At 40.8% G+C, this 26,995-nt stretch overlaps 1 protein-coding gene across 1 annotated transcript; it reads right to left on the bottom strand.

Moving 5' to 3' along the window:
• Positions 1-3,084: 3,084 nt before the first annotated feature.
• On the bottom strand, positions 3,085-25,362 carry LOC308702212 (interferon-induced very large GTPase 1-like; the record flags this gene model as incomplete). Its single annotated transcript, XM_081384877.1, is given in 8 exon segments — positions 3,085-6,504; positions 6,506-7,813; positions 9,979-10,054; positions 10,984-11,267; positions 11,331-11,459; positions 13,406-13,473; positions 15,360-15,971; positions 25,251-25,362. Coding segments are annotated over 8 exon segments (6,009 nt in total).
• Between the last annotated feature and the right edge of the window lie 1,633 nt (positions 25,363-26,995).

Raw genomic sequence — 26,995 nt, forward strand, 5'->3', positions numbered from 1 at the left:
GAAAGAAATATTCAGTGCAATTTAAACATAATCTGGTTATTAATAATGTAACGGCTGATGAATTAGGAGTTTATTACTGTATGAAAACAGGCACTCCTCCAAAACTCAGCAACATCACCAGACTGCACTTCAGCGGTGAGTTCATTTACTCTTTCAGTGATCAGGACATTGATGCTAACGTGTGTCATTTACTTCATTCACTTTTTTCTTTCTTTCCAGAATCAACTCCACTGACTGAGTGTCACAATCATACGGCGGTGGAGTTTATTGATCATAATCAGACACAATATCAGATTATGATCATCATATCTGGACTGATGAACGGGCTGCTGCTCATTGTGCTGATCGGTGAGTGACTCTTCTTTAAGAAAAACTAAATCAGGAAATTAAATATATTAGTGTGTGGTGACATTTGTAACAATATAAAGATGCTGCTCTTCTCCAATAGGCAGGTGAAGATTTTTCTATTAATTTGACTATTATTTTGTTTGTGTCTTCATATATACTGTTACAATTTAAGGATTTTTAATCTGAATTCACCGTTTCATTTTTAGTTTTTGCGGTTAGAAAAACAGAACGGCTGGAAAAACACATTTATAATGCTGATTTACTGCTGACAAAAGTTATGTATCAGCCGCAGGACCCAAACCAGTCAGGTACATTTTATGAAATCATATCAATACTAAAATTAATGACTGTAAGTCTTGAAAATCATGTAGGATTGCTGATGACCTTTTATTCCAAAAAACTGAAGTATCCTTTTGTTTGGATTCGTTTTAGTTGAACTGCAGCTGAAATGCTAATATTGTTTTCTCAATATTGTTTTCAGGATGCTGAGAGAGAATTTATGAGCTGCATAAAATATTCAGCATCTAAATGCAGCTCCTGTATGTGTGACTATAAGACATGTTCATAAAATATCATGTGCTTCACATTGTGCTTCATGTCAAAATATATTGTTTTACAGTGTAATATCAGGAGTATTAGAGAGACTGGGGCTGTTTTTTTACTTTTACACCAATAAAATAGTTAAAAATTGATTATAAAGTCGGTTTTTGTGCACAAACCTTAAAGTCTTGGCTATTGAACGTTTCTATTGGCTGGGAATATTAATATTAGGAGTTTATGACTATGAACTCAATCACACATTAAGCATCATTGTCAGATTCATTGATAAAAAGGTATTTTGTTCATTTTGATGTTTAGTTGTTAATTCAGTCAGAATATAATGTAAATAAAAATGTATATATGTGATTATAGTGAACAATAAATTAAATGGAAAAAAAATAAAGTTGTTCTTTAAAAATGGCATGAGTGATGGACCATTTTTAATATAATAATGTATTATTATTATATTTTTTACTTCTTATTTTCAGAATAAAACATATAGGCTACACATGTGGTTAAACTCAACTGAAGCACAAACCAAAACCAGAAACATGTTCCAGTTTGGTCAGTTCACAACCAGTGATAAACAGAGTCTGTCACCTTTGTCTAGAGTTGAGGTTTAACTGTGAATTTTCCAATGCCTTTATGTGTTTGTGTATCTCAGTTCTCACAGTTGTCTAAACCTCAAGTGGAAACAGCAGCATTGCTTTGTCTGCATTAATGTCCTAGAGATTGACAAGTGTGTTAATGCATGGAAATCACCTTCACACTAGATACTGTTATATCACTGTGAACGTCCAACAGTTAATGGACTGCAACTGTCATGGCCGCTTTACATGAATCTAGAGACATTCTCAGAGGATTTGAAAAAAAAAAAGAAATAAATGCTTTTACATAGAAGTGGAACAGAGATAGCGGGAGGGAAATATAGAGATTGGGAGGTTAAGAGAACGCAGACATTGAGGGAAGTGGACATTGCATTTGTTACGAAGTGTTGATCGTAACCACTTCGCTATTGTTTTGCATCATCGTCTAGTCTAGTCTAGAGTGTCGTATCAGAAATTGTGAGTGTTTATTTGAGATTGTGCTGTGAGTGATTATTTGGAGATTGTGATTTGTGATTTTAAACCTCTGTTTATCCTTATTAACTGACCCACGCCTGTGTGACTACGATTTTGGATTCTGTTTTGCATTGTTTGCTACGTACTTGTACATTTATCTCCTGTAAATATTTTTGTATATATTTTTGCCAAATTAAGGGAGGTAGGGGGTTTGACGCCATTTTTGTAAACTCTTTGCTGTAACTCTGTGTTCGGGCCAATTACCAAGATCAGAGCCCTCTCCCGGGACAGCACGCCAAATACGTTTACCAATTTAATCTATCCGACTTATTTGTAAGTGTGAACTCGTGAAATAACTTCCTTTGCTTTGAACTTTGAGTGCTTTAACTTTGCAGATGTTGTTTATGGTCAAACAGCAACATTACACACTAACTAAAGTTAGAAAAGTGAAATCATAATCAACCACCCCTTTAAACAAGATAAATGGTGTAAGCCTAATTTCGCGATAAGAGTCATCAAATCAACGCATTTTCTACATTGTGTAAAAATCAGTTAAATAATACTGATTAAATAATTTAATTTTGTTTATTATAATTTGCACATATAAATGAATATTACAACAGTTAACAAATTACATTCTAGAACAATTCAGTGAAGATACACTGATGGCACTTTATCAAGTCATTAAACTCTTCAAATGTCCCAGTGCACACTGCAGACATGAACTGTTATTATTTTAGTTTTGTTACAATTTACTCAATAATGTTCTTAGCTTCTGTTATACTCAGTACACCTTAAATATTTATCAATTTCCTGAGGAAGTTTCCATATTCTAAATACGAGAACACAATATTAGATATAGTCACCCACCTATATTTTATTCACTCATAAAATACAAAACTTTTAATTTCTTATTAACAAACCTTAATATTTTTTGTTTCAATCTTTGATAATAGCTTAATAGCTAACATAATTATTTTTGAACTACTTTCTACTGTAAGTGTCATATTGAATGTAATTTATAGGACGAAAAAACCCAGAAGATTCTAGACAGGAAAAAAAATAATTTCAGAAACTCATTTCAAACTGTGGTCAATGAATTAGAGACCTATACATGACTCATTTTCATTTGTCATTAGATGTAATCATCCAAACTCTCGATGGCTTGCTCTTTTGAGTATTGGCTCCATCCGTATGAAATGTCATCCCACCTGTGGAATGTTTTCTCAAAGTATTCTTCCAGATCTTTCTGAAATCTGCACACAAACCACTTCCAGTATGGCAGCTCAGAGAAGTCAGGGGTGATGCTCCACTCTGCATAAACATTTCCTGCAATTCTGTATTCTCTACATGGAATCCACTGACCTGTATAGAACATTTTACCAGTTCTCACTAATGTTGTGCAAAAATCTGCACTGAGACACTCTGTTTCCTCATAACAACATCCAGTGAGTCCATCCACTCGATGGAAAGGAACGCTGTGATCTCCAGTATGGTTTTCTAAACTGTCGGTGCAAGTGGCTGCACAGAACGGACACTGAACCCAGCAGCACTGACTGAGATGATCAATCAGAATCTCATCTGGTCTGTCCTTGTGTTCCAGATTTTCTGGAAATGTCTCTTTGCTGAATTTATTTTGAATTTCAGATGATACTGAACCAAGTTCTTCACTTATCACATCTTCTAGAAGATTGAAATCATCAACACCATCATGACTTACTCCGCTGAGGTCCTTTACAGAGAATATCAGCACATCTGAGAGCTGCAGTGTGAAGTGATTCAGCCACTTCTGAACATCTCCGCTGGTCGTGTTGACCAGTGTAGTTGCTCTGTGAGCCGCTGCCATGATCTTCTGCTGCAGGAGTTTAATGTTCTCCTTCATCTTAGGCCGAACACTGCCTCTGAAGTTATCAGTTATGTACCGATTGACTTCATCTTTGATGAAAATCTTGAAGTGATCTTTGGGATTGTAAATGTAGGTAATGTATTTGTCAAAATCCTCCCCTTCGGCCAGAGTCTTTAGGATGTGTTTCTCTAGTTTAGATCTGTTTCCATTTAACGATTCACAGTTTGTTTTAATTTCATCAGTCAAATCTCCGGCAATGTCTTTGTAGACACTCTTTTGAATGGGCTCTTTCAGTTTCTGACAGATGATCTCTGCAAAAATGGCAGCTGATGTTGCACCTTGACAGTATTTCTGGAAAATACTGTAGTACTCTTTGCTCTTCTTTTCAAAGTAGAAAACAGGATCGTTGGCTTCCCTAAACATTGTATGCTGGTCAGTGATTAACTTTTTTTCTCTCTTAGAGATGGAAATGACCAAATCCATGTAAAATTCCTTCGTAAACACAAAGTCCCTGGAGCCTTGCTCATAATCTTCTACTCTGGCTTTGATATAATCTGCGAGTTCTTGAATGTAGGTTTTGTTGTAGCCCATCTTTGCAATGTTATACGACATGATTGTTTTGTCTGCTTGCTCAGCAATCTCATTGACTAGGGTTCTAATTTGGGTTTCAACCTGAAACTTCTGTTTAGTTGATCTAAAGGCAGGCGTAGCATTTCCTTTAATTCTACTGGATTTCTTTAACTGTATATAATCTGAATAACGCTTCACAGTGAAAACATCCCTGCTCTTCTTCCAGGCGTTTACAGGGACACTTTTATAGTTACTGAGGAATTGTTTCATGTCTTTTAATACATCAATGTTTTTGATGGGAGGAGTTTCTGTGGTAATATTCTTGACACACTCTTTCCAAAACTTTCCAAACTCTTTTTTCAGGATTGTTTCATCATTGGCTTTGTCTTTGAGTTTTATTGCAAGTTCTTTGCTCTTTTCCAAGAGGGTATTTTCATAACGTGTCCTCTGAGCATCAATCTTTTTCTTCATACCTCGCTGCTGAAGAATCTCATTTAGTTTCCTCTTTGTTTCTCTCACAATGTTTTCCTGAAGCTCTTTGATTTTGATGTCAAATGATGCTTTCCACTGTATCAGTATATCTTTATCTTTGTCTTTCTCAAAAAATACTGACATTGATTTTTCTACTTCTTCACTTTTCACTTTTAGTTTTCCTTGAAGATTACTTTCTGACACCTCATCAATGGTTTCATTTTCTATGTTGTTGTAGAGTTTGTTCTCTATTTCCAGCATGGTTCTACGAAGACTCCAAGACCACTTGCTGTATTCTGTCTCCAGTTTACGGTATGTTGCGATTTCTAGAGCATTTTTGAAGCTGAATACAAATCGTTCATTCAATAAAGCCTCCCAGAGATCATTGATACGAACTTTTAGTTGTGTCAGCTCTAACCCATCTGATTTTGAGGCATGGTCAAAAAAAGTTGTCTTTAGCTCTTGGATGTTTTCACAGTATGATGGGTTTGGTGGTGCCATCGGTGGGCTGCCTTCCCAGAGCTGTGCAAAATATTTCACATCCTTCTGTATATCAAAAGTGATGATATCATTGAAACATTCTGCAACATAGACTTCATCTTTAGCAGCGAGTTTGGTCATCTCATCCAGCGTCTCCTGCAACCGTCTCCTTCCCTCCATGTTCTTCTCTCCAGCTGTGATGTCTGAAACGTTCTGATGCACAAACATACAGCTGGGATTCAGTTTGACCTTCTTCATCCTCATGAAGGCCTGAACAACGATCTGAAGAATGTCCTGCAGCTCGGATGGGCTTTCTCCAAAGATATTGATCAGTGTCATATTACCAAGACCAACAACAAATGTGGCCATTTCATTGTCCTGATGTCTTGTTGACCTTCCAGACAGTTCTAGAGCACGAAGCCCCTCAGTATCAACAACCAGAATATAGTCAAACTTCAGCTGTTTTTCTGTCTTCATCTCCTCTGACACTCTGATCAGCTGCATGAAAGCTCCTCTGGTGCACCTGCCAGCGCTGACGGCAAACTGCAGTCCAAACATGGCGTTCAGCATAGTGGATTTCCCTGAGCTCTGAATCCCTAAAACTGACAGCACAAAGACTCTCTTGTCTCCCAGTTTCTTGATGAGTTCATGTAGAACAGCAGTAACCCAGACCACAGGAACATGAGCAGCATCTCCATCCATCAGCTCCAGCGGAAATCCAGAGATCATCATGTCTGCGGCAAGACTCGGGAGAGAAGAGAAATTGCACAGCAGGCCTTTCTTGTTACTATTCACTGATTTACATGATTCATAGATCTGACCGATCTCTCTCAGGATGTGCTCCAAGCCAAAGGTTGCAGCTTGAAGTTCTTTTGATATTCTATCAAGTTCTGCATGTTCATTGGTCATCTGTTGCTCAGCTCTGACTTTTGACCATTTTTCATTATACTTATAATGTAGAGCAGAAAGGTCAGCTGAGGTATATTCATCCAGGAGGATTGCGAGCCATTTCAGAAAAAATGTCTTCTCATCTGGAGATTGTGAATTCATTTCTGTAATAAATAACTTCATGAAGTCACCAATGTTCAGCACATGCTGCTGTGCACGGATTATCTTCATATCTGTTTTCTGTTTTGTTTCCACGTCTATTTCATTCCCCTGAGATCGATGTAGTTCTTTGTTTTTTTTCACACCACTGATGCCACAGTTTCCCCTGACAGGGCAGAAATAATTCTTTGATTTCTGTCAGATCTTTTTTCTCCAGTAAACCCATCATCTGCTGGGCTGCTTCTTTCCCTCTTCTGCAGTCATTGTCATGATCCTCATCTACTCTGACACCTGAGTGTTTGGACACATCTTCAAGTCTGAAAATAAAATATGGTTCTGACGATGAGGATGAGAGAAATCGATTTATTGTTTGAATGAGTTCTTCAGATACATCTGATTGATTTCTGTTATTAAGTCCAATTTTGTATTTCCCTTTCCTTATTTTAGTTACAATATATTCTTCCTCAGTACAAAGACAAATGAGTGGCTTTCTGTCCTTGTACAGCTTTTGGATCTGTACTCCACTCTTGTCATTCTTGTCAAGTCGTGGTAGGATAACAACATTGACCGAGGACATTTCAGTGAGGATCTGCAACTGTTTCTCGTTGGCTCCTGCATCACCGTGAAGGTTACAGAACGCAACACATTGAGTAAAATTATCTGTGTCTTTCCCAGAAGGGCAGTACCAGGCGATCTCCACCACTCCATCCATCAGTACTCTGGTTCTGCTGCTGCCTGGACAGTTCCTGTGGAAGAATGTGTTGTGTTTCTCGTTGATCAGACTGTTCATCAGCTGAGATTTGGATAAGGACAATGAGCCAAACTTGAAGAAAGACACCATAGGTGTTTCTGCCTTCCAGACTGGCTGGATTTTACTGGTGATTTCATTGTGCGTGTTCCTCATCTTCCAGCTCTTGTTGATTTGTTTGAATGTCCAGAGAGGAAACTCAATCTCTTGTGTGAATGGATCAGGAAAAAGCAGAGGCAGAGCGTACTGACACTGAGACAGTTTAGTCACCATCAACTGCTTCAGGAACCCATCAGCATGATGAAACACGGCCATCTGGACATCCATCGGGTGAATAGCATCTTTTCTGTTGGCTTCTTCAGGAAACCGAGATGTTTCACTGAATATATCGACATCACCCTCATCTTCAGATAAATCATTGTTTTTTTGTTGTCCGTCATGCTGCTTATCTATAGTTTTAATGTATCTTGCTCTGTAGTTCATCATCAGTAGTTTTTGTAGGAAAGTCTGAATGAGGTTCTCCTCAGAACAAGGCTCATGGGACTGTAATGAATATTTAGTTAGTTGAAGAACATCCGCAGCTCTTAGTTTAAAGGGGTGCCTTTTATCAGGATGAAGCCTATGAAATAGATGCTCTATTTTATCCCCCCTTTCGATTCCTTTTTCATCCAATCTTGCACCATCTATTGATCGCTTCTCTCCCTGAAAAATATACAAAACAAGGCAGTTAGCTTAAAACAATTTACAATGAACTGAAATAAAGATGAACCTTTTCCATCAAGTAATAGTCGTCATTTCACCATCTACTGTAGGTTAACTATAGACCCGATATAGCCTGGCTATGAGTAACCCACCTCTAGCCAAAATAACCTTGAATTTGGTTACATGTTGTTTTTGCCAAAATAACTTGTGAGATGCAGGGACGGCTTGTCAATAGAGGGCGTTGGGGCGAAGCCCCCATCAAAATTCCAGAAATATACATGTATACAATAATGATATAAAAATGAAATAGAAATAAAATAGTTTACTCATACGTGCCGGCTGGTAGCAAGAGCCTCAGCGTTTAATAAAAACTGGCGATAACTATTTTCTATGTTTTTCAATATGTTTCATGCGGTTTCATGGGCAAGACAAATGGATGTCTATCTGAGTCCTTAAATTTTCGGGCAGCATGTGACCTGAAGCTGGTCTCTAATTGGTTTCTTAAAGATTCTCCTCTGGACGCAGGTCGCAGCGTCCCTGGCGATTCGGAATTGGATACATGGTATTTGATCCAATCTGATTGGTTCTCGTCACCTGTCATTCAACGTTACGCTCTTGGCCACTTCTGCGAGTGCGCAGGCGACACCGTCACTTCGACTCCACCAAAACCTTGCTAAGCTGATCACTTTTGTAGAGAGGCAGATAATAGAGGTAGATAATGGCAGCAGTAAAATCAAATTCTGTCACTGATTTACAAAAAAACCCTTTCACAAGGCCTTCGCTGGAAGAAAACAAAAGGATAAAGGATCTCGGACTGGACCAACCCGATTTACAAATCTAGCAGCGGGCTAGTGATAGAGGACTAAGCTACCGTGAAAGGATTGCAGCAGAGGTGAGTTTGTTATAGAAATCAGAAACAATAATGTATACCATTTTACATTATTGTTGTGCTGCAGAGATGTCCTGCTCACATATCATATTCTACAGATTCAAGAAAACATTTTTTGTTTGGTATAAATCCTTACAAAAATGATAATTTTAATATTATACATAAGCATCCCAAAAATAATAAATTGGCAACATAAAAATGAATGATCAAATGAATTATAAAGCCACCAAAAACTACAGGCTTGTATGGGACAAAAACTCAAATGGCTCTATTTTTCTTTTGAAAGTCATTGCCGACAGAGCTGATACTCATAGTGCTTCTACCCGTTTAGGGTGAGAACACGGGAGGACACGGTCTCTACACGTAGGCTATAGTATCTAGCGAATGTGTTAGGTGTCGCCCAGCCCGCAGCTCTACAGGTATCTGTTAGCGAGGAGCCACGTGCCAGCTCCCAGGAGGATGCAACGCCTCTCATGAAGTGTGCATACAACCTGAGTGGGCAGGGCACGCCTTAGGCTTGGTAAGCCAAGGCGATGACATCCACTATCCAGTGGGCCATTCTCTGCTTGGAGACAGCCTTCCCTTTCTGCTGGCCTCCGTAACAGACAAAGAGCTGGTCTGAGGTCCTGACGTTTTGAGTTCTGTCCACGTACATACGCAGAGCGCGAACGAGACAGAGCAAAGCCAGGGCTGGGTCTGCCTCCTCCAGGGGCAGCACTTGCAGGTTCACTACCTGATCTCTAAAGGGAGTGGTAGGAACCTTGGGCAGATAGCCAGGCCAGGGTCCGGGGTCTGGACAACATGGTTGTCAACCGGCCCGAACTCTAGTCACGATTCGTCAACCGAAACTGCTTGCAGGTCCCCTACCCTCTTGATCGAGGCCAGTGCAATCAGCAGCAAAGTCTTCAAGGAGAGAAGCTTTAAATCTGCTGACTGCAAAGGCTCAAAGGGAGCATCCTGAAGTGCTCAAAGCACCAGGGAAAGGTCCCAAGAGGGTATGGATGGGTGACAAGGAGGATTTAAACGTCTCGCCCCAATAAGGAACCTGACGACCAGGTCGTGCTTTCCAACTGTTTTACCATCTATGTGGTCATGATATACTGAAATAGCGGCAGCATGTACTTTGAGGGTGGAGGGAGACAGTCTTCACTCCAACCCCCGGGGCCAGCTGTGTGCCAGTGCATCCGTGCCGAGTGTTCCTTCAAACAGGGAGTAAAACAACTGGCAGAGGGAGGTCTCTAAGGAGGCAAACAGGTCAACCTGAGCCTCCCCGAACTCTCTTCAGATCAGGGGAACTGCCTGGGGGTGGAGTCGCCATTCTCCCGGCAGCACAGCTCGTGACAGATCGTAGGCTACACGGTTGAGCACACCGGGGACATATATGGCTCGAAGCGACCTCAGATGCTTCTGACTCCAGAGGAGGAGATGGCGGGCGAGTTGTGACATGCGACGGCAGCGTAGACCACCTTGACGGTTGATGTACACAGTAGTCGCAGTGTTGTCTGTGTCAAAGTCCTTTTAGGCAAGTCGTGCCACTCGGCCGCCATCTTGGCAACGCCTCCGGGCAGCTATTTCGGACTAACAAGACCAGGCTCCTATCTAAATGAATGGGCAGAGAGTCAGAACTGCACTTTCACTGGTCACCGGGACATAAAAACTGCATGTATAGAAACAGCAGTAAAATATGATAAAAATCGCTGAAAAAGTTTGATGACTTTGCCCAAAAATAAGGTTTAAAACGTCCTTTTCCCCACAGGTTATACTTTTACTACACATGCGCAAGGGTTTACGTTCACGACACCAACTTCATTTACGTCTCTATCCAGGATGCCGGTGTTGTCACGTCACTGTACATTCGCTCCTTAGTGGTCAGTTGCTGACTGTTAAAAGCAGATGATTGGCTTTCCAGCGGGAGGGGCGGGACATGTGCATATAACCACCATCTTTTCCGTTACGGGTTTTCCTTATATAGTTGTATTGAGGATTGAGGAAGTGGCATGTCTCTTATATAAATTGTCTCTGTCTGTGTGGACTAGCACGCCTCTGCCCTGTAGCGGGCTCTTTAAGCAGCTCAGAGCGAGATGTACTGCTAGCAACTCGAGGCAGTTGATGTGCCAATTCAGTTGGGGATCGGTCGTAACCCACCACCTTTCTTGGGTACAATGAAGTAGGGACTGTAGTGCCCTGACCTCATATCGGCTGGAAGGACCGGCTCTATCGCGTCCTTCGCCAGTAGAACTCTGATCTCAGCGCGCAAAACATGGGCATCGGCTGCTCTCACTGTAGTGGAGTGGATGGCCCGGAACTTGGGGGGATGCCGGGCGAACTGAATCGCATGGCCAAGCCTGATGGTCCCAACCTGAGGCGAGCCAGAGGAGCCGTAGGCGGTGGGGTGGAGGCAGCAGCACCCGAAGGAGGTAGCGGCGCCGAGTCGTCATCCGCGGATAAGTCTGACCCACCCTCCGATGCAGCGATCGACATTTGGTCTTCGCGGGGAGCCCCAAAGGAGACAACCGGTACACACTGCGAGGATGGTCCAGCTTTCTTCAGTGGAGGCTCTACTGGCTGCGGAGTGTGAGAGGGGTGTGGGCTCCTCTGGGGTTGGTTCCCCTAAGGAGACAAGCTCACCGTAATCCTCAGGTCTCCCATGTCACTGCCCGAAGCAACCCTCTGAGGAGGATTGGATCGAGACAGAGGAACGGGGACTCCGCCCCTTTGCAGGAACGAGAGTCTCGACCGCAGCTCCGCGATGGTCATCTTCCCACAATGGGTACATGACTCATCCACAAAAGCTGCCTCAGCATGTTTAATGCCCAGACACACAAGGCAGCGATCGTGACCATCCTGCGAGCCCAGGTAACGACCGCATCCAGAAACACACAGATAGAAAGTCATCTTTAAAAAGACGTGTTCTATCTGTGTAAGCTCTTTTAGGGACTGCTCTCACTGGTGCTGAAACATGCAGGGGAACAGTCACTGCGAACACAGACAGGAATGTACACCTGTCTGTGCGCTGTCTCTCTCTCTCACTGGCAGGTCTTACCAGCTGTAAAAACAGCTTTTGAGCGCTCTGATGGCACATTTTTTTTTTTTTTTAATCAATACATACAAAAAAGAAAAAAGACAGAGAAGAGAAAGACTGTTCACGCTGCTGTGCTGTGACACCCGCACCGGGAAGGAGAGATCCAGAAAGGCTTGTTTTCTCTATAAAGTCACACTCTTTGTCGAAGCAACGAAGTGCTTGGGTCCAAAGCAAAAAGCTGAAGTGCAGTGACGTGCGGTGATGTCTTAAAGAGGCTAGGCACTGAGTTATGAAAGATTACCTGATTTATTGTTTAAAGGCTAATAATAACAGTAAACATTACGCACAAGCGTGGCATATCAAGAAATGTACAAATCAGGATGTATATCGCGTGTATTCTCTCAGTCTCTCTCTCTCTCTCTCTCTCACACACACACACACACACACACACACACACACACACACACACGCACGTCGCACACACACAAGCGCGGCACAGGCACACACCGCGAGTAACAGTAGTTTATGTCCACTCCACTCCAGCATTAGAATGCAACCATTCTTAATCCTTATTGTTGCACAGCGGCCAAAAGTAAAAGTAAAATCACACACCGCTCAATTGAATATGAAGTCAAATGGCTTGCATTAATTCAACCATATTTATCAATTCAATATTAAGCCCAAAATAGTTTTTGACTCACCAATCGGTAGATTATTTGTAGCCTACATCAAATTCATCCGCCGCCATGTCCTCATGAAGACGTCGATCGCAGCTTTGTAAAACTCATCTTTACGGGCCTTCAGTTTGCACAGTCTCTGGCTCTCAATTTAAAACATTTAACTCTCTGATGACAGCCTTTTAACTCCGTTGCTTTCATTTTGGCTTTGAATTTGCCGCGGGGATTAGGCATGTAGGCTATCTGTGGTGTGTAACGTTAATGACGTTAGCTGCGCAAATGTCCAGTAATATCTTGATTTTAATTGGTCCATGTCTGCTATGTTACGGAGATGTTACGGGCATACCATATTTACGTCCAAAGGCACAGCAGAGTTGTGCTTTTTGACGTACATGTTAAAGAATACAGGATCGAAGTGCGCATGCGCAACATGGGTTTTTCGCTTGCCGTCTGCAATGAATGGACAGTAAAAGCACTGCTTATTCTACGATTTGTTTTTTATTTGATTATGCGTAACTGCTACATTTGTCATCATAACGTCTAAATAATTGGAATAACACACATATTGCATATATAAATCACAAGAATAAACAGTAAAAATACAAATACAAGTTTATTATTTAATAAACCATTTTATTTTTGAATTTTGGCAGGGTAGGCAGTGCCTAGTTTGCCTACCCAGACCGCACGTCACTGCTGAAGTGCAATCATCACCAGCTGCTTATTATACCCGCGCTGCGAGGCTGCACAGCTGATGCAAATGATTACACGCCAATGTGTATTGGCTTGTTTTAGTTTCACTCGAAGTAGATTGGCCTCTCTAGCGAGATTCCTATTTGTCCGTCACCAGACGACGTACGTCGTAGTAACCGGACGATAGGGAACTATGATAAGGAAGGAATGATAATAAGGAACCACACTCTGTAAGGCTGTATGTCTACATTCATGGAATTCTTTCTAACTCCCTGCTCCTGTTCTATTTTTTACACTAACTCGACACTTACCCCATGTCTCTCTCTTGTCTCTGATGTCGAGGTGTAGTCCATACTCTTTTCAATAATTGTGGTTTGATCTTGTAACAGAACAGAAAAGGTGACAGAAATATTAAAATAGAACTGACATTTTTTGTTAAAGTTAAAGCAAATCCGTGCTCTAAAAAGAAACAACATATCCCTCTTTTGTTGAAGACTGATATGACTACAGTTTTCTTAATCTCATGTAAATAATTTTGAACTTTAAAAAAAAAAATAGTAGTGTAATTTAGGTGTCACTTTTTGAGTTTGTATTTTGATCTGTTTCTCTGTTCTGTTCGTGTTTGAGTTTCTTTGTTAATCTTCCAGGGTGTTAATTAGTTCTCCTCTGTTCTCTCCATGTTCGTTTCTATGGTTTCTAATAGATTTTGTTAGTTCTGTTCAGGTGTGTTTCAAATAATTATCTAGATAGTTTATCTCTTTGTCTGCAGTGTATATAAGCCCTCAGCTTGAATTAGTCTTTGTTCCAGTATTAGTTGTGTAGGGCTTTCTACTGAAGTTCTGCATGTCGTATTATAATAAATCTTGATTCCTGCTTCCTGCAAGTGACCGAACTACACAGCGTAACAGACTTTTTTAGACTTATAGTCTCAATTTAACAAAACATAACACAAACATATTTGAGCAGTATCTTTTTTTGTTGTAGCCTTTTTTGGTTTAATTATCTCAAAGTGTTTTCTGTTTAATTAGTTCCTTTGTGTTTTTAAAGCCTTTTCACTATGCAACATGTTTGTCTGGTCAAGTCTGTTAAAGGGGTCATATAATGCCATTTTTGTACAAGCTAATATGATTATTTAGGGTCTAAATTAAAAGTTTGTAATATACTTTAATTAAAAATTCTCATTAGTATTGTAAGAAAACACTAATTTCACCTGCTCAAAAACAGCTCTGTTTTCAGCACGCCGTTTCAGTGCATGTGTCTTTAAATGATAATGAGCTTTGCTCACCCCGCCCCTCTGTTCTGTGCGTACACCGTTTCTAACACAATAACCACGCGTTGTTCATTATAAACGTGGGATTATGAATTATATTGAGAACGTCGTACATAGAAAACATGCCGTAATGTACCTGAGTGTAAACCTAAGATGCATTCATCATGAAGCGTGCAGCAAGGTTTGCAAATTTGCGAAGATTAATATAAATATTAATATAAAGGTTAATAAAACATCACACTCACTTCTGGAGGTTCAGCAGGAACACGTTGGTACCGATCCGTTTTTTCTCGTTTGTAAAGCTGTCTGGTGTGAAATGATTCACGCAAACAGGAAAGCGCAGACGATCGTGGGGAATCCCTGTGAGGGAATCCCCGCGTCAATCCTTTGGGCATATCGCTTCAAAAACAAAACTCAGCCACTGCATCTTCAACGGCTCGGATTTAGGAACATCCAAATGACTGCTGTGTTCCTTATTACACCAAAGAACAATCGCAGACGCCATTATGCTCATAGACAGCGCAGTGAGGGTATCAACAATGACGCGCGGACTATGATTGACAGCTCGCTCATGAGCGAGGGCGGGTCTGTCTGTGTTGAAACGCTGCAGCTGTCAATCACAATCGTGGGAGGGGCGTCCGACCGTGTGACGTCACACGGTCGAACGGCTTAATTTCAGAGAGTGTCAAATATATAAGGAGATTAAAAAAAAAACACTGGATGGATTTTTATCCTTTTATGATGGTTGTGTACAGGCACTGCCAACACACATTCCAGTACAATCAACTTGTAAAAGTGCATGTACCATTATATGACCCCTTTAATTGATTTTGTAAGTTTTTGGTTTTCTTTGTTTTTGATTCTCTTTGTTTTTATTTCATTAAAAGCTGCATTTAGCTTTTGAATCAATCATGAATAGAAGTGTTAGAGTCAGGGACAAATAAACATGTCAGAAAACCAACATAACATCAATGAAACCAAATCTGTGTTCTTACCACTTTGATATGTCCTGTCTTGCACATCTTCTCTCTTTCTTAACGCAGTGTTGTACATCTCTCTTGTGTAGCACTGCTGGTTATTCTCAATAAACAGATGCTCAACTCTGCTCATCAGGTCTCTCATCTCTGACTGTTTGGTCATGTTCTTGCTGCAGGTATGATATCTTCCACTGCATTTCTTCAGCAGCCGCTCCAGAGCAGAGTTTTTCTTCAGATCATCTATTATAGAGTCAGACTCTTCTTCACTCTCATAGGTGAAGAGAATCATCACAAACTGAAGAACTCTGTCACCAAATACTCTCTGAAGCCACTCAATACCCATCTTATCAGCATCTGTTAGCTGACCCAGTCGCACAACAAAGATGAAGGAAATTATTTTATTTTCACTCACTAGTTGACCAGTGAGGGGATCCAGGTCAAGTGCAGTCTCATGTAAGCCAATCATGTTGATCACTGAGACACGACGTCCTGATATCTTCATTTGCAAAGGAACGATCCTAGATATTTCTACATTTCCAATATCTGCTTGTATTTCTCCAAGTAGAATATTGTCATGTTGAAACCGGACTGCCGCAGAGTTTCCAAATAACAAAATGTTCAGATTGGGATCTAGAATAAACAGAAGAGCCAATTCTCAGATTCATCAATGTGCTGCAAAATAAGAACAAATCTCATTCAGTAATGTGAATAATCATATATTTTTGTTTTCTTACCCATACTGCAGAGCAATGGATCAACAGAGTCAGACAGTCATCAATGTGCTCTTCAAGTTTGGAGATGCTCCTTTATTCTACACGCTGTTCTTTATCCTGAATGAAAAATATAGTATAAATTAATTTTCATAATTTTAGGTGTGCATGAGCATGTGTATATAACATTATTTGATTTTTCTTTAGAGTATAACATCATATTTAGCTTTTGTTCACCATCTGAGTGATGTATGAGTATAAAGTCAAAACTAAAGAGCCTTGAACTCTTCCTGTAAGCAGATGCAAATATAGGTTGATCCAGTCTAACAGGATTTGCAGTTTACAAAAAACATAGTCTGATTTCTAGCAAATCACATGGTATCTTATTTTAGAACACCTGACTACCATGTAAGTTATTTAAACCCCATGCCGGTCATGAGCCGGGTTTGATCTCTCATTCTTTCCTGTCTTGTTTTAATTCCTCACTCTGCACGTGCGCTCATGCTCAGCTGTTTGCCATCACAATCACCGTGAGTGTTTATTGGTTTACACCTGTTTCTCCTCTCTCTGATTTATCTGCTAATTATTAGTGATGGCAAAATGAGGCTTTCTGAACCACTGAGGCCATTGCTTCAGCTAAAGGTTCATTACTCGAAGCTTCATTCAGCATTGCTCACTAGTGACACCTAGCTACTGTGCAAAGAAATAGCAGACAAATTAATTCATTTTGAACCAGTGTCGCTCCCTCCCTCATTTTATAAAAAAAAATATATATATATATATATATTTTATAAAAATGCTTTTATAAATAAAAATATTTATTTGTAATGTAAATATATTTATATTTAAATGTATATTTTATAAAAACATTTTTATAAATAAAAAAATATTTTTTTATTTTGTACTCACTGTTGATGTCTGTAACCTTTCATTTGCAATAATAAAAAGACATGATCAGACATTTGTCCATTACTGTGTATAATATATAAAATATGTATCTTTCTCTGTCTGAATTTACTTGTCCAGAGTCACACACATATTAATTAATTATTCATAAATTGTTTGGATAGGGACAGTATGAACAACAACAGTGACACTGTTGAGTGCAGTGCTTATGTTAGAGGGGGTGTAATAAAGTACATTTATTAATTTAACAGATTATAGATAACAGATTAAAGTAAACTGCAACAGAATAGTCCAGAAGGAAGGAAAATAAAAATAGATTTTTTTTTTTGAGAAACAGAATTATTTCAAGTGTGTTGGGGTTTAGACGATTCCTCTTCTTGGACAAAATCTCTCTAGCCTGGGAAAAGATCCTTTCACAAGGATGCAGGGGAACGTAAAAATGGCAGAGGTACAAATGAGGACACTGATGCTTCTGTTGAGCCCAGACAGGGGAGGATTCCCTCTTTCTTGCTGGCTCCATTACCAGGAAAAAGGAAGAGTCACAAAAAGCAAACAAATCCAAAAGGGCAATCCAAATCAAAAAGCAGTCCAGTCCAGATCCAAAAATACAGAGCAATCCAAATAATCTTATCTAATTAATATAACAAGACTATAATATAGGCCTACTATAATAATAATATACTAACTATTCTAACCTGATAATGTAATAATATACAGCCCTCACATATGACACAATAACGACAATGACAATGATAGTTTTCTAACTCTCTGACTCTCTGACACTACTACAACTGCTTCTACTACTCCTGCAACACCCACAAGGTGGCGCGAGTTTCGAATCGCCTTTTATCCGGAAGCGACACTCAGACCGAACCGATGACGTATCCACACAAACCAAGGCCTCGTTTGTCATTAGTCACGTGATTTTCACGTTAACGACACAAGCCTCGAATCGCGGCTTCATCTGGCACGCCCACTTTTTCTCGACACACGCTCCGACGCCTCGGTTCAAATGTCACATCACTACTAATTATGCCTGCTACAGACTGTGCGATTTAAGAAATCCAATAAGGTCATTACAAATCACACTGAACAAAATGGATCTTATAACCTGGGGTAGCCTGGGGTAACGACAGGTTTTCAAAACCTGGGTCTACAATAGAGGGTCGCCAGGATGATTTAAGGAAAATGGAGTAACATTAAAAATAAAATAAAAATAACAAAAAAGGCCACACTTTAGACCTTGTTTTCTCCTTTGGCCTAGACATAAACTGCTTGAATGTTGTGGATGTTCATGTGACTGACCATTGCTGTGTATATTTTAATGTGTCTTGTAATGTGGTCAGCAATGCTCATAAAGTGGTGTCCCAAAGGCGTATTATAAATAAAACTGTTGTTGAACATTTTTCAGGATTGTTTCAGCCCAAGTTCAGTGAGGATTGTAATGATGCAGCACTCCTTGTAAATCATTTTAATGTCAGTCTGTTCTGGACATAGTGGCCCCTGTAAAGCACAAAAGGACTTCTCCTAAAAATCCTTGTCCTTCCTTCCTTCAGGAAAATAAGTGTCGCAAGGTAGAGCGCTTGTGGAAACCCACTAACTTGGAAGTGCACAGACTGCATTTAAAGGAGCTGATTTTATCACTTAACGAAATGATGAAGCAGGCCAGATCTATGTATTTTTCTGATCTTGTAAATCAGAATAAGAGAAACCCCAAAGTTGTGTTTATCAATATCAAAACTGCCCTTTCTCTCAAAAGTCATGTAGAAGGTAGTAGCTGAGCAGCTGACAGCTTTTCTAAGTAACAATGAACTCTTGGATAAGTATCAGTCTGGTTTTAGAGAGATGCATTCTACTGAGACTGCTCTCCTCAAAGTTTCTAATGAAGTGCAGACGGCTGCTGACTCTGGAAGGAACTCTGTATTGGTTTTATTGATATTGTCTTCTGGCAGTGAGAGAAAAAGAGCGGAAACACAACCTGCTTGACTGTATAAAAAGTAACTGTATAAAAAGTCCGTGTTACATTTAACCTCGCGTTAGGTTGTGCCCCGCGCTCCCCTAGGCACTTCTGTGAATTTGCTGAGCTAGGTATAATGGTCTAGCAGTAAGGATTCATGAATTTTATAAAAGACTTATGGTCAAATTAGGGACTGCTTGACCTCGACATGATTTGAACACGCAACCTTCTGATCTGGAGTCAGGCCCCGTCCACACTACTGCGTTTTTGTTTAAAAACGGAGACCTTTTGCTACGTTTGCACCTCCCGTCCACACTAAAACGGCAAAAACGGAGACCCAAAACGGAGAAGTTTAGAAACGCTGCCGACCCGTTTTTCGTTTTGAAACTCCGGAGGGCGTTTTAGTGTGGACGGGTCAAAACGGAGGACTTTAGAAACGATGACGTACTAGAGCTCACGTTCGGCTCTATGATTGGGTGTCATCAGTCATGGCGTATATCTTTGCTAGCAGCTGTTGTCCAAGTAAATTCTGCATTTTACAATGCTATTACTGCCTACATGCGCCGGAGGCAAGCTATCACTCGAGCGATCTGTGACAATTCCTGTGTGCAGCGGCGGTATCAACCGTACATGGAGTGTCGGTTTTGGGTTAACCCGGGAAGAACCAGCGCATGGTGGGATAATTTTATCAATGAAGTTGTGTTTACATCGGCACGTGCATGCCCAGTGTCGGTGAATGGTCACGTGATCCGCGTTTTCAGTCGTTTTAATGTGGAAGGAGATCAATTCTAAAATGCAGCTAAAACGCTGGTGTGGACGGAGATCGTATTCGTTTTAATTCTCCGTTTCTAAACGAAAACGCAGTAGTGTGGACGGGGCCTCAGACACGCTACCGTTGCGCCACAAGGCCCTGCACTTCTGTGAATTTGCTGAGCTAGGTATATGGTCTAGCAATAAGGATTCATGAATTTTATAAAATACTTGTGGTCAAATTAGGGATTGTTTGACCTCGACGTAATTTGAACACGCAACCTTCTGATCTGGAGTCAGACGCGCTACCGTTGCGCCACAAGGTCCTTCATTGCTGGGAGTTTGCCCTTCACTTGTGTGAATTTGCTGAGCTAGGTATATGGTCTAGCAGTAAGGATTCATGAATTTTATAAAATACTTGTGGTCAAATTAGGGATTGCTTGACCTCGACGTGATTTGAACACGCAACCTTCTGATCTGGAGTCAGACGCGCTACCGTTGCGCCACGAGGCCCTGCCCTTCTGAGAGTTTGCCCTGCACTTCTGAGCTAGGTATATGGTCTAGCAATAAGGATTCATGAATTTTATAAAAGACTTATGGTCACATCAGGGCTTGTTTGACCTCGACGTGATTTGAACACGCAACCTTCTGATCTGGAGTCAGACGCGCTACCGTTGCGCCACGAGGCCCTGTCCTACTGAGAGTTTGCCCTGCACTTCTGTGAGCTAGGTATATGGTCTAGCAATAAGGATTCATGAATTTTATAAAAGACTTATGGTCACATCAGGGCTTGTTTGACCTCGACGTGATTTGAACACGCAACCTTCTGATCTGGAGTCAGACGCGCTACCATTGCGCCACGAGGCCCTGCCCTTCTGAGAGTTTGCCCTGCACTTCTGTGAGCTAGGTATATGGTCTAGCAATAAGGATTCATGAATTTTATAAAAGGCTTATGGTCACATTAGGGCTTGTTTGACCTCGACGTGATTTGAACACGCAACCTTCTGATCTGGAGTCAGACGCGCTACCGTTGTGTTTACATCGGCACGTGCATGCCCAGTGTCGGTGAATGGTCACGTGATCCGCGTTTTCAGTCGTTTTAATGTGGACGGAGATCAATTCTAAAATGCAGCTAAAACGCTGGTGTGGACGGAGATCGTATTCGTTTTAATTCTCCGTTTCTAAACGAAAACGCAGTAGTGTGGACGGGGCCTCAGACACGCTACCGTTGCGCCACAAGGCCCTGCACTTCTGTGAATTTGCTGAGCTAGGTATATGGTCTAGCAATAAGGATTCATGAATTTTATAAAATACTTGTGGTCAAATTAGGGATTGTTTGACCTCGACGTAATTTGAACACGCAACCTTCTGATCTGGAGTCAGACGCGCTACCGTTGCGCCACAAGGTCCTTCATTGCTGGGAGTTTGCCCTTCACTTGTGTGAATTTGCTGAGCTAGGTATATGGTACCGTTGCGCCACGAGGCCCTGCCCTTCTGAGAGTTTGCCCTGCACTTCTGTGAGCTAGGTATATGGTCTAGCAATAAGGATTCATGAATTTTATAAAAGGCTTATGGTCACATTAGGGCTTGTTTGACCTCGACGTGATTTGAACACGCAACCTTCTGATCTGGAGTCAGACGCGCTACCGTTGCGCCACGAGGCCCTGTCCTACTGAGAGTTTGCCCTGCACTTCTGTGAGCTAGGTATATGGTCTAGCAATAAGGATTCATGAATTTTATAAAAGACTTATGGTCACATTAGGGCTTGTTTGACCTCGACGTGATTTGAACACGCAACCTTCTGATCTGGAGTCAGACGCGCTACCGTTGCGCCACGAGGCCCTGCTCTTCTGAGAGTTTGCCCTGCACTTCTGTGAGCTAGGTATATGGTCTAGCAATAAGGATTCATGAATTTTATAAAAGACTTATGGTCAAATTAGGGATTGCTTGACCTCGACGTGATTTGAACACGCAACCTTCTGATCTGGAGTCAGACGCGCTACCGTTGCGCCACGAGGCCCTGCTCTTCTGAGAGTTTGCCCTGCACTTCTGTGAGCTAGGTATATGGTCTAGCAATAAGGATTCATGAATTTTATAAAAGGCTTATGGTCACATTAGGGCTTGTTTGACCTCAACGTGATTTGAACACGCAACCTTCTGATCTGGAGTCAGACGCGCTACCGTTGCGCCACGAGGCCCTGCCCTTCTGAGAGTTTGCCCTGCACTTCTGTGAGCTAGGTATATGGTCTAGCAATAAGGATTCATGAATTTTATAAAAGACTTATGGTCACATTAGGGCTTGTTTGACCTCGACGTGATTTGAACACGCAACCTTCTGATCTGGAGTCAGACGCGCTACCGTTGCGCCACGAGGCCCTGCTCTTCTGAGAGTTTGCCCTGCACTTCTGTGAGCTAGGTATATGGTCTAGCAATAAGGATTCATGAATTTTATAAAAGACTTATGGTCAAATTAGGGATTGCTTGACCTCGACGTGATTTGAACACGCAACCTTCTGATCTGGAGTCAGACGCGCTACCATTGCGCCACGAGGCCCTGCCCTTCTGAGAGTTTGCCCTGCACTTCTGTGAGCTAGGTATATGGTCTAGCAATAAGGATTCATGAATTTTATAAAAGGCTTATGGTCAAATTAGGGATTGCTTGACCTCGACGTGATTTGAACACGCAACCTTCTGATCTGGAGTCAGACGCGCTACCGTTGCGCCACGAGGCCCTGCCCTTCTGAGAGTTTGCCCTGCACTTCTGTGAGCTAGGTATATGGTCTAGCAATAAGGATTCATGAATTTTATAAAAGACTTATGGTCACATTAGGGCTTGTTTGACCTCAACGTGATTTGAACACGCAACCTTCTGATCTGGAGTCAGACGCGCTACCGTTGCGCCACGAGGCCCTGTCCTACTGAGAGTTTGCCCTGCACTTCTGTGAGCTAGGTATATGGTCTAGCAATAAGGATTCATGAATTTTATAAAAGACTTATGGTCAAATTAGGGCTTGTTTGACCTCGACGTGATTTGAACACGCAACCTTCTGATCTGGAGTCAGACGCGCTACCGTTGCGCCACGAGGCCCTGCCCTTCTGAGAGTTTGCCCTGCACTTCTGTGAGCTAGGTATATGGTCTAGCAATAAGGATTCATGAATTTTATAAAAGGCTTATGGTCACATTAGGGCTTGTTTGACCTCGACGTGATTTGAACACGCAACCTTCTGATCTGGAGTCAGACGCGCTACCGTTGCGCCACGAGGCCCTGTCCTACTGAGAGTTTGCCCTGCACTTCTGTGAGCTAGGTATATGGTCTAGCAATAAGGATTCATGAATTTTATAAAAGACTTATGGTCAAATTAGGGCTTGTTTGACCTCGACGTGATTTGAACACGCTACCTTCTAATCTGGAGTCAGACGCGCTACCATTGCACCACGAGGCCCAGCATTTCTGTGAACTTGCTAAACTAGTTATATGGTCTAGCAATAAGGATCCATGAATTTTATAAAATACTTGTGGTCAAATTAGGGATTGCTTGACCTCGACACGCAACCATCTGATCTGGAGTCAGACGCGCTACCGTTGCGCCACAAGGCCCTGTACTTTTTGGAATTTGCCCTGCAATTCTGAGAATTTGCTAAACTAGTTATATGGTCTAGCAATTAGGATCCACTCAAATTAGGGATTGTTTGACCTCATTTTTTCCAAAACCCTTGTTAAAACCCAAATTAACAGCAGCAATGGCATAAATTGCCACCTGGCTCTCTGAGTCTTGCATGACACTTAACGTCAGTAAAACTGCATGTATGTATTTTTATATAAGGAAAAATTAAAATCAGCCAGATGTCGTTGTAAATGAGGAAAAAAATCCAGATTGTGTCACACTTTAAATATCTGGGAGTTACTCTTGATTCACAGTTCTCTTTTAAGAAACATATAAAGCAGGTTTGTAATACTGTTAAATTTAATTTAAGAAATTTTAGACACATTCGTAATCAGTTACCTCTAGATGCTGCCAAATTGTACATGCACTCAATGATTTTCTCACATTTTACATACTGCATCACAAGTTGGTCACAAACCGGAAAAACAATACTTGCTCCACTACAAACGCTATATAAACAAACTCTCAAAGTATTAGATAAAAAGCCATCAGGTTATCACTACTGCAATATCATCATTTAAAAGCACAAACTCTTGACTTTTGAAAATTTTATGCGCTTTGCCAATGTTTGTTTAGTGTACAGAGTAATTAATAATCTGTCTGCACCCCCATTAGAGGAGTTCATATTATTGCTCACAGATAGTCAGAGAACAACCAGGGCGACCAGTAGAGGTCACTGTGCCGTACAGCACAGACATACTGAGTTTGGCAGATCAGCCTTCTCTATCAGAGCCTCTAAGTACTGGAACTCAGTCCCAAACGAGATTAGAGACATCAGTACATTTACTTGTTTTAAATATAAAATAAAATTATGGCTAAAATCTATACAATCATGTACCCATTAATCATAAACTCAAAAAACTCATTTTTTGTCGTATCCTAACATTGTATTGTTGTGTCTATTAATATTGCACTTTATTTTGTTCCGTTGTTTTGTTTTATTGTGTTTTTAAGAATGTGAAACTTTGTTGTCTGAAAGGCTACTTGTGTGATACAAGTATTGTTCCAATCCAAAGTCCACATCTAGCTAAGTACAGTTCAAATTCCTTGATGTGTTCTTGCTCCGCCCCTTTTATCATTATATGAACCTAGTATGCCCGAATTCATAGTGTTCATAAAACAGTAGGCAAAAACCAAGAATGACTGCTGAATGCTGAATTGGGCATCTAATCGGCAATATCCCATGAGGCCACAGGAGTGGAGTTGTGATCGGCAGTGAAGTGACAACTGATGCTGTAGGTCACATGACAGTGAAAACATGGCAGAAGTAGCGTGTCCGAATTTAATTTATATTACACACATTCATACTATATAGAACTGTCTTTTTTAACAGTTGTGAAGCAAGTTTTAAAACAAATGTAGTTCCTATCACGATATGCGATTAGAAACGCAGCCCAAGTCCTATTCCTGAAATCTTAAACTGTTTTCCAGACTCACATATTTCACACCAGCAACAAAATCTAACACGAACTGTCCCATCAAAGTGATTTCTTATTGTCCAATAGTGTTGAAAGAGCTTGTATTTCAGGCAGCCTAAGCATGCGTTTCAGGACACTGAATGTTTTCATGACAGCCGGAGCTTCTAACGGCATTTGTTGTGATGTATGATATTTTTTTGCTGGCTCTAAAGTATACTTGGGTAAATCTAAATCTCAATCTTCGGCCTCATCAATCTATTATTTGTTTGTAAATGAATAAATAAAATAAATTAATAAAAACAACAACACAAAAAGTGTATTGTGATTGTCAAAACATTTGATAACAACAAATTTTGATTTGATTTCGATCCATTAGCTTGTGATTAAATTCGATTCAATATTGTTTCAGTTAAATATATATCAGGTAGGCCTATAGTACATGCAAGGCTTAGTTTGTAATTTGGACTGATCCTCTCCAGTCCCCTCTTAGTGATTTTCGTACATCCATACAGATCGATGCCGGTCAGTTGCGTTAAGTGGTCTGCGATCAGCTCCAGTCCTTTGTCTGTAATCCGCACGCACTGACCGATGTTCAGCATCCTCAGCTCGTGCATTTGGCCACCGTCCTGTTGATGCCATCGTCACTGATGTGGCATGAGCACAGCGACAGAGACTTGAACTGGTACAGGCCCTGTGCGATATAAGCCAGACTCTGGTCGCCTATCTTATTATTACGAAAATAATTTTGTCATATCTGTGGTTTTAACAACTTTTTAGAATAAAATTTTTGGCAAGGTGATTTTTCTAATATATGTAGCTACTGCCAGTGCCAAAACATGGACGTTTCATTTCCCCTTTAAGGGAGGTGGACATTGCATTATGAGGTACAGCCGTGTGAAGAGCTGTGTTATGGGGTTAAGTGGAGCAGGAAGGGGCCAATTGCTTCGTCCCTGTGCTCGAGAAGGGCCAACAGAAGCCACAGCAGAAGTGCAACACACAGCGGTGTTTCTTGAACAAATCTGTGACTTTGAACAAATTGTGAGAATCAATGATTCAATGACCCATTTGTAAATACCACCCCTTTCTTCATTACTGAATGAATGAATGACTCGATGGCTCACTCATTAAGACAGTGTCTTACCGCCAACTACTTGTGGCTTTAGTTTTATATTTAAAAGTATCACTTTGTTTTTCTCATTATTGCATATTTCTCTATTGAATTTTTTATTTATTTAAAATATTATTTATTTTATAAAGCTATTTATAAAGATAAAAAAGCACTGTAAAATCAATTTAAAGGGGTGGTAAAACACCTTTTTTCGAAGGCTTGATTGTGTTTGTGGGGTGCACTGTACATGTGTTCATGCTTCATTTTTAAAAATTTGCATTATTTTTCACATATTTATCCATTATTCTACTCTGCTCGGTCCCTCCTTGTAAAAACGGTCGGATAATTTCCGGGTTCCATGAACACTAAACATTGGCTTTACAACAGTAGCCAAATCAAACACAAAACCATGTTTAGCATGCCAGTAGATAAACAAGCATGTAGATAAACAATACATAAAAGCTATAATCAAAGAATAATTTACACTGATCACATAGACGACAACAACCACAAACATTCCAAGTTCGCTGCGCTGGTGATATTAAACAGAAGTTTGTAGGCCTATGTGTTTGTCGGATAAGTATGAATTAGCATTTAACAAACTAGTTTGTGGAGCCAAACAGCGTTGTCCTTCGTTTACTTCCTTGCTACAACGTACAATTAACAATACAAACTATTACAGGAAAACACATCAACGAAAAAATCATACTTACAGGTTGTGGCTCGTAAACAACAGCTTCTGTTTTTAAAGTTGGAACTGCTCCATCTTTCAGGACAAGCCGTTGTGCGAATCCTGCATTGAACTCGCATAGATTGAGGAAGCTTTCCTCCGGAAAATGTGCAGCACAGAGAGCGACATTTGGATTATAATTATGAGGGACCGAGTTAAAAAAAAATGTAACCATTGCTCCCTAACTCCAACATCCTTAGACTAAACAAAGTGTACCTGCAATCTGGGTGAAAATAGCAGTGTTTCGACGGCATGGCGGCAACGACACTCTACTACCACAACAACTCTTCTCCAAAGCAACATAAAATGGCCTCGCTCCCTTTATTTATTGTGTTCCCAGAGGAGAGGTTTATGTAAATGTTGGGGTTAGTTATGTCACTAACCCTGGAGGAATGTCTTGTAGTCCCTA

This window comes from Scardinius erythrophthalmus (assembly GCF_964197995.2).
Source record: "Scardinius erythrophthalmus genome assembly, chromosome: 14".
Lineage (NCBI taxonomy): Eukaryota > Metazoa > Chordata > Actinopteri > Cypriniformes > Leuciscidae > Scardinius > Scardinius erythrophthalmus.